The 8882-nt window shown below is 40.8% G+C and overlaps 1 protein-coding gene across 2 annotated transcripts; it reads left to right on the forward strand.

Moving 5' to 3' along the window:
• Positions 1-5902: 5902 nt before the first annotated feature.
• On the forward strand, positions 5903-8597 carry mgp (matrix Gla protein). 2 transcript variants are annotated; one of them, XM_085453534.1, is made up of 5 exons: positions 5903-5995; positions 7240-7324; positions 7457-7486; positions 7677-7782; positions 8068-8597. In XM_085453534.1, the coding sequence occupies exons 2-5, from the start codon at positions 7264-7266 to the stop codon at positions 8222-8224; spliced, it is 354 nt and encodes a 117-aa protein (XP_085309660.1). In that variant the 5' UTR covers positions 5903-5995; positions 7240-7263; the 3' UTR covers positions 8225-8597. The 2 variants fall into 2 exon arrangements, with proteins under 2 accessions (XP_085309660.1, XP_085309659.1); XM_085453533.1 differs by having other exon boundaries at positions 5905-5995; positions 7237-7324.
• Positions 8598-8882: the final 285 nt, after the last annotated feature.

Consider the following 8882-nt stretch of genomic DNA (forward strand, 5'->3'; position numbering starts at 1 on the left):
GTTAGTTTTGATGAGCGAAAGTGCTTCATTCATTCATCTGTGTGACATGCAGCATGCTAACCTAGCTTGCTAGCATTAGCTAATGCACGAAGGGGGTGTCCAAATTCATAGGCTGCATCCTACTGAGGCCTCATTTGTAGGCCGATTATGTCACAGCAATGCGACAAAGGCTGTCCAAATTCCTAGACTCCTTTAAATGCAGTCAACAAATGCGTCCCCCTTTTCCCCAGATTCAAAGGCTGGGTCGGGTGTATCCTTCGTAGCCCACCATATCCCAGAATTCATAGCGTGGGCCAGCCAATTCCAGTTTCCAACAATGGCGGCGGCTACTTAGTTTTAATTAGAGATGGCACGATACCACTTTTTTATGTCCGATACCGATACCGATATCATAAATTTGGATATCTGCCGATACCGATATGAATCCGATATAGTGTTTTTTTAATCAACAAAACTGTTTTTTAAAATATCTTGCTGCATTTTGCAAGTCTGCAAGTTCATACTCAAGTTTAAAACAACAACTACACTAAAGCTATTCTGTTATACCTGTATACAAAAAAAATATTTCATAGTTCAGCAATACTGATCAATCTAATAAACTTAGACCTACACCATCCTCCCTATTCTGGTATTTTAAAGAGTACTTAGCGTAAATATTAAGCAACCTAACTAATAGGGTTCCAACTCCCAGCAACAACAAAAATAAATAAATAAAAAATAGGGAACCACCCCTCACGCTCCACCTCATGATGCTTAATCGACGTAATCAACCTTAATTTGATGCAGTGTGAAAAAAAATGCACAGAAATCAATTATTTTTCAAGAAATATTAAATAGATTCAACATCTTTCTTCAACAAAATTGCAGACTGCACAGATGGTACCTTCCCAAAGTAAAAAGTACTATAGCTTACTAGGGTATATATATTAGACTTAATAGTCACTATGTACAGTAATTGACTTCTATTCATTTTACATCAAATTAAAACTTTGGGTGTCAGATAATTATTTATTAAAAGCTAGACATTTTAAATGAGAATAAGAAAGAAAAGTATGTCTTTGTGCCCCCTTTTCCCTGTTAATGCCCTATCGGCCCCCCTGGCTAAACTTTGCTAGATCCGCCCCTGCACAGTTACCAGCCGTCAGCTACGTAGAAAAAGATCCTGGTGTAGAAAGTAATATTAAATAAATTCTAACAACAGCTTATCAAGCTTAAACGTGCTGCTGTTGTTCAGCCGCTGGTTTCCTCTTTCTGGCGCAAAGTGGACCAAAAACAAACGAGAGACAGACTCGCGACAGAAAAGCCGATCAGCTGATTTAAGCAGTTTCACAAGTAGCAGCCGCAGTCGCTTGTTAAGCTTAACGTGGGAATGCTTTACAAACATTCAGAGATGGACTTACACACTTGCTTTACTTCTCTCGGGGATAACTTTGTCGGAGATGAAATGCCAGGTTGCTAGCGAAGCTCCACATGCTATCCAGACCACCGACAGGTCCTGCATGCCACAGCTGCTCTATCACGTGATGCATACGTTCTGAGGTGAGTTACGGCGTGTTGCAAGTTTTGTGAGGTGCTTTCGTGATATTTAATGGATCGGATTACATTTTTTATTTTTCTCCGATATCCGATCCAGTAATTTAGGTCAGTATCGGACCGATACCGATACGTAATATCGGATCGGTCCATCTCTAGTTTTAATATTACTCTTATTACTCTTTCTGGGTCACAAAATAAACTTTTAAGATGTTTCAGGTGAGAATGTAGCTTTGTAAATGTCAAATATCTGCTCGATTTATCAAGACATCACATATTTGCAAAAGTGCTCTGACGTTTTTGGAGATGTCTGTTACCCACCAGCTCAATAGCTAGAACAGCGAACTCCCGGCACATTGTTTTCAGACCTCCCGCGGTCTTTTGCTACTCAGGTTAAACATGATATATAAGTCACTTCGATACCTTAACAATGTTATTGTTTGCCTTTTTTTCAGTGTTTTATTTGTTCAAGAGTAAATCGGTTTGGCTGAGATCACAGCTGAATAAATGTCAAACAGAAAACTGATTAAACAGAACTACGCCACTTTCCTGTTATATTTTAGATAGCAAGGAGCAGGCAGCTGAGTTTATTAAACTCTAGTGAGACAGCTAGTGACGCAAAACTGAATGCTAGACCGTCCAATTTCACAGCCGCTCACTTCCGGCCAACCCGGCTTTTGGAGGACCTGGCCCACATACACGGCGAAGTCCGGGTCCTCGGGAGGATGCAGCCTACAAATTTTGACACCCCCAAACATTCCAGCTTTCAAATATGGAATTTCTGTCTTCAAAACTCCAACATCGTGATGGGAAGAGCACCTTCAAAATCCAGAGTTCAAAACCAGTGGGTCACAGCACAGTTGTCCATCTTTTATATACAGGTCTGTTTCAGTGATTGCCTATAATGATGTAAAACTTGAGTTTTAACAATATTAAAACAGGCAATATATAAAATAAATTAATGCACACTTGTTAGCAGGGTAAAACTGAATATAGAGACCAAGACATGTTTTCATGAACATGCTTTTTTCTGCAGTAAAGGTTAGCATTTTAACACTGGAGCCACCGTCAAGTGGGCATTTGAGAAACTGCCGTTTTGGCAAATCTATGTTGGTGTCCTTTTTCAGCAAAATGCTTTGCACCGTTTTCATAACAATGAAAGGGAACATCCATAGCATTCTTAGACAGGGGCTGAAGACAAAAACACAGTTAATTATGTTTTCTTAAAACTCAGGGTCTTCTACTTCTACTAACTTCTACTAAATTTATGTGTGATACCTTACACTCTCGCACTAACCCAGAGCCCCACATGTTCTCCTTCTGATGGAAAACCCCTTCCACTATTATACAATAGCTTCCTTTCATAAAATTTCCCTTGAAACATCTCCAGTCTGCTCTCGATAACAACCTACTCACTTTACTTTAACGATCCAAACCCCACCAAATGGCTCGCACTACAGCAAGCTGATTTAAGGGCATACACATTGATTCATATATGTGGGTTTTTATTTCTTTTTATTCAGACTTCTCCGCAGGGAAACACTGACTATTACTAAAGTTGTGCTTTACTTCAGTGTCACTTATTATCTGTTTACACAGTGGACTTCTTTTATGGTAGCGCAAAAGAAGAGTTACAGTTATTGCTGACCACAATCATAAATGCTTCTCCTTTAAACCATTTATTAAAAATGTGCTTGGCAACGGGAAGATTTAAAGTAAAGACCAGCACTGTCGTATGTGCTATTTCTGTGCTCTCAGAGACATATTTAGATCACAATCTGCAACCATTTCATGTTTTATCTGAACTTTTTTGTTATCTCTCATATCATGCAGGCATGCTGGCAAACAGTGGCAAATATTATCATGTACCTACTATGAAGCAGCTTAGTTGTCATCGTGCCACCCTTTCCCTCACCCTCTTCTCTGTCTCTCTGTTTACCCCCGGCTTGTTTTTCTCCAGTTCTGAATCTCTTTGTCACGACTGTTAGTATCATGGCTGACTGCACGATGCAGACCATCACAGATGATTGTGTGTTAGTTTTGATGAGCGAAAGTGCTTCATTCATTCATCTGTGTGACATGCAGCATGCTAACCTAGCTTGCTAGCATTAGCTAATGCACGAAGGGGGTGTCCAAATTCATAGGCTGCATCCTACTGAGGCCTCATTTGTAGGCCGATTATGTCACAGCAATGCGACAAAGGCTGTCCAAATTCCTAGACTCCTTTAAATGCAGTCAACAAATGCGTCCCCCTTTTCCCCAGATTCAAAGGCTGGGTCGGGTGTATCCTTCGTAGCCCACCATATCCCAGAATTCATAGCGTGGGCCAGCCAATTCCAGTTTCCAACAATGGCGGCGGCTACTTAGTTTTAATATTACTCTTATTACTCTTTCTGGGTCACAAAATAAACTTTTAAGATGTTTCAGGCGAGAATGTAGCTTTGTAAATGTCAAATATCTGCTCGATTTATCAAGACATCACATATTTGCAAAAGTGCTCTGACGTTTTTGGAGATGTCTGTTACCCACCAGCTCAATAGCTAGAACAGCGAACTCCCGGCACATTGTTTTCAGACCTCCCGCGGTCTTTTGCTACTCAGGTTAAACATGATATATAAGTCACTTCGATACCTTAACAATGTTATTGTTTGCCTTTTTTTCAGTGTTTTATTTGTTCAAGAGTAAATCGGTTTGGCTGAGATCACAGCTGAATAAATGTCAAACAGAAAACTGATTAAACAGAACTACGCCACTTTCCTGTTATATTTTAGATAGCAAGGAGCAGGCAGCTGAGTTTATTAAACTCTAGTGAGACAGCTAGTGACGCAAAACTGAATGCTAGACCGTCCAATTTCACAGCCGCTCACTTCCGGCCAACCCGGCTTTTGGAGGACCTGGCCCACATACACGGCGAAGGCCGGGTCCTCGGGAGGATGCAGCCTACAAATTTTGACACCCCCAAACATTCCAGCTTTCAAATATGGAATTTCTGTCTTCAAAACTCCAACATCGTGATGGGAAGAGCACCTTCAAAATCCAGAGTTCAAAACCAGTGGGTCACAGCACAGTTGTCCATCTTTTATATACAGGTCTGTTTCAGTGATTGCCTATAATGATGTAAAACTTGAGTTTTAACAATATTAAAACAGGCAATATATAAAATAAATTAATGCACACTTGTTAGCAGGGTAAAACTGAATATAGAGACCAAGACATGTTTTCATGAACATGCTTTTTTCTGCAGTAAAGGTTAGCATTTTAACACTGGAGCCACCGTCAAGTGGGCATTTGAGAAACTGCAGTTTTGGCAAATCTATGTTGGTGTCCTTTTTCAGCAAAATGCTTTGCACCGTTTTCATAACAATGAAAGGGAACATCCATAGCATTCTTAGACAGGGGCTGAAGACAAAAACACAGTTAATTATGTTTTCTTAAAACTCAGGGTCTTCTACTTCTACTAACTTCTACTAAATTTATGTGTGATACCTTACACTCTCGCACTAACCCAGAGCCCCACATGTTCTCCTTCTGATGGAAAACCCCTTCCACTATTATACAATAGCTTCCTTTCATAAAATTTCCCTTGAAACATCTCCAGTCTGCTCTCGATAACAACCTACTCACTTTATTACTTTAACCAAATGGCTCGCACTACAGCAAGCTGATTTAAGGGCATACACATTGATTCATATATGTGGGTTTTTATTTCTTTTTATTCAGACTTCTCCGCAGGGAAACACTGACTATTACTAAAGTTGTGCTTTACTTCAGTGTCACTTATTATCTGTTTACACAGTGGACTTCTTTTATGGTAGCGCAAAAGAAGAGTTACAGTTATTGCTGACCACAATCATAAATGCTTCTCCTTTAAACCATTTATTAAAAATGTGCTTGGCAACGGGAAGATTTAAAGTAAAGACCAGCACTGTCGTATGTGCTATTTCTGTGCTCTCAGAGACATATTTAGATCACAATCTGCAACCATTTCATGTTTTATCTGAACTTTTTTGTTATCTCTCATATCATGCAGGCATGCTGGCAAACAGTGGCAAATATTATCATGTACCTGCTATGAAGCAGCTTAGTTGTCATCGTGCCACCCTTTCCCTCACCCTCTTCTCTGTCTCTCTGTTTACCCCCGGCTTGTTTTTCTCCAGTTCTCCTGCCATCACCACCAGCTCTGTTTATTTCAGTAAAAGCGTAGGAGTTGGGGAGAGAGTGAGCTAATACCCCGGTCTTATTAACTGGTAGAAAAAACGGTGGGTGGGTGGGTGGGTGTGGGGTGATAGTAAGGGAAGGGAGGAGAAATTGCGAGGACTAAAAGGGAGGTGGATGGAGACAGAAAAATGAAGGGGTGGGGGGACAGAGATGAGTATAAAAAGCTTTGCCATGAGGAATTAGGAAATGTTCCTGAGGAGAAAGTATTGAGACAGTTTCCATCACTCCATAATTTTCCTTCAAGGTAAGTAAATTACAGCAAATGATCTCTTAAAACTCTTTGCAGGTGAAAAGTAGGAGAAGTTTTGAGTTTTGGACACAATCAGGCAAACGTAGCTTTTATTTTGTGACTATTTTTATAGTACTTTACTTTTTTTTTTTTTTCAATTATCTGCCAATGAAAATACGGTAGAAAAGTAGGCCTGTGGCCCTCCTCTTTTTGTTAAAGAGTTTTTAATGTACACCCTCATCTTGGTTCTTTGGCTTTTTCCAATGATGTGTGCACATTCTGTCTGCAGGGAAGGAAGCTGGGACTTCACTAGGACCCCTATTGAGACTCAGACAGGCATTAAACTCTGTAGACACTCTTGTCAGCACCACACACACACACACACACACACACACACACACACACACACACACACACACACTCACTCACTTAGCTATCCTTGCCAGTCTTTGGGAGTCGCTTTTTGAACTTTAGGCCCCAGGCTCGCTGTTTCTGTGCCCACTGTGGGTCTGGCTTACACTGCAGACAAATATGCCTGAGGGGATCATGTGTCAGTGTGTGTGTGTGCTTCTGAATGTATAATGAAAGCTGCTATTGATGGTGAAAAAGAGCGCTGCCGAAACAAGCGCTCCATCCAAATCCCACAAACAGAACGTGGGGATGAAAGCTTTTCTGCAGACATCTGGCACTGCTGTTTATACAGGTGGCACTTACCCTACCTCAGGTCACTCACACTTACACGTTGAGTGTTTACATGTAGACACGTGCGGTGCGAGCGTACACCCCGAGCCACCCTCAACTTCATAATTCCAGTCTGTTCATTCGCTGGCTGTTAAGCAGCTCCTCTCGGCCACAGCTATTCTCTTACGGTTCTTCCTTGCAACCTGAGGTTTCATTGCGTGGTGCAGATTGGCCTCAACCTAAGGCCAGCACAGTGAAAAGACTTTTTGACTCATATCTGTGGTTTTGTGTTTGTTCCATTAAAAAAAAATCTGCAGCACTGTGCCAGCATGCACAGAGATTTTTTTCATATATTGGTTGTTTATCTGCACAAAACCCACAGAAATGTTGTCACTTTTTACCCCAGCTTGAGGTTTTGGTCTGTTTACCCACCCTCAAAATGCAAAAAAGTGTTCTGCATCCTTCCCTTTGCCTTATTTTGTCTCATTTTTTTCTATTTTTTCCCTACTGCCTATCTAACTCTTACTTCAGCACTACCACGACTTACCAAAAATACTTGTCTGCTTTGTTTCCAGCAGGCAGGCAGATAAACAAACCCCAGGATGAGGAGCCTTCTTCGTCTTCTGGCACTCTGTGCTGCAGTCTCTCTCTGCGTCTGCTATGGTATAGATCCTCCCAGACGCCCTCACTTTGCTATCGCTCGGCAGCCATTATTTATTCATAACCTGCAACATAACAAAATGTAATAAGACATTCATCATTTATGATTAACCCGATTCCATGTTTTTCCCGTAGAGTCTCATGAAAGCACAGAATCCACTGAAGGTGACTGAAATGTTGTTTCTCGGTTCTGGAAAAACATGCATGCCATTATAACAAATGTGATGTATTTAATCCTCATTTAGTCTTTACTAACATGCCCTCAGCCCTTGTTTCACCTGATCTGCTGCATGACCGGCATGCCAGATGCTGATTGAAATCAAATTTTCCCACTAGTAAAGTTTTTTGGTTTCAGATTTGTTTGTGCCTCCAAACCGAGCCAACTCATTCATCCCACCACAGAGAGGCAACATATACATCCCATCCAGAGGGAATGGCTTCGGCAGTTACAACTTCAGGAGGTAAAACCTAAAACCATGGGCAGGCATGCAATGCAGAGCACTTTATCTCCTGCATGTTTAAAACCACAAACCCACAGAAAATGCATGCTTGCCATACATATACGGCACTGTGCCTCATTAAGACAAAGCCTAATTGGACCATTAAACATCTACATGTGCTTCAAGAATCCACAGACACAAACACAGAGCCTGGAGTGCAGGATAAAAGAGAATTATTAAATTCATTTCTGTTTAGAGTTCCTCTACTTTTCTTCATTTTGAAAACCTTCTTGTTTTAATTCCCAGGACATTCAAGTCTCCAGCAGAAAGACGCGCAGAGATCTGCGAGGACTACTCCCCCTGCCGCTTCTATGCCTATCACCACGGTGCCCAGCAGGCCTACAACAGATACTTTGGCGCTAGAAGTCAACCACGGCGGCCTGCTGTGACTCGCCGATACTAAGCTGGACCTCACATGCAAAAGTCTCCTTATCATCTGGTCCTTTAGTCCACATATCATCAGTTTTTAGATAATTTATGTAATTGTTTTTGTGGGCTCTTTTGGCAAGAAAACTGTTTTTTATATATAAACACCAGAACTTCCAGTCAATGTGGCTCAAATCACACAGCAGCCCATCATTATATTCATGTAGAAATTTACAGCCTGTTTCTTGTGTAATCTCAGGATGACTTTTATCAAGTATCACTGCATGATCCCAGCATTTATGAGCTTTACGGGATATGCTCGAGTGAAGCGTTTGGCTCACTTTCCGCTAACCATTTCTTACAATCTCCACTTACTTGTGCTGTCAATAAACAAATATAATGACTTTTAATGGGTTTGGTCTTAATCCTGTTTTTGCAATTTGCTTGCCACATGAGTTTGTGAGAACTTTGGGGATTCTCAGTGTTTTTCAATATATGCCAGATGTTATATGTAATATAACAATATTTGGGAGTGCTTAAGAACCATTAGGAAAGTTAAATACGGCCTTGTGCATAAATATGAGACACATTACAAGAATCAGAATACTTTATTAATCCCCAAGGAAATTATATAAATGTAAGAAGCCCACTTTAACACAAACAGTCTATAAATACTGGAAACCACTTGGTTATTC

The sequence above is a fragment of the Copadichromis virginalis genome, linkage group LG4 (genome assembly GCF_057382275.1).
Source record: "Copadichromis virginalis isolate Kocher_CV1m ecotype Utaka linkage group LG4, C_Virginalis_male_GT1.1, whole genome shotgun sequence".
Taxonomy (NCBI): Eukaryota; Metazoa; Chordata; class Actinopteri; order Cichliformes; family Cichlidae; genus Copadichromis; species Copadichromis virginalis.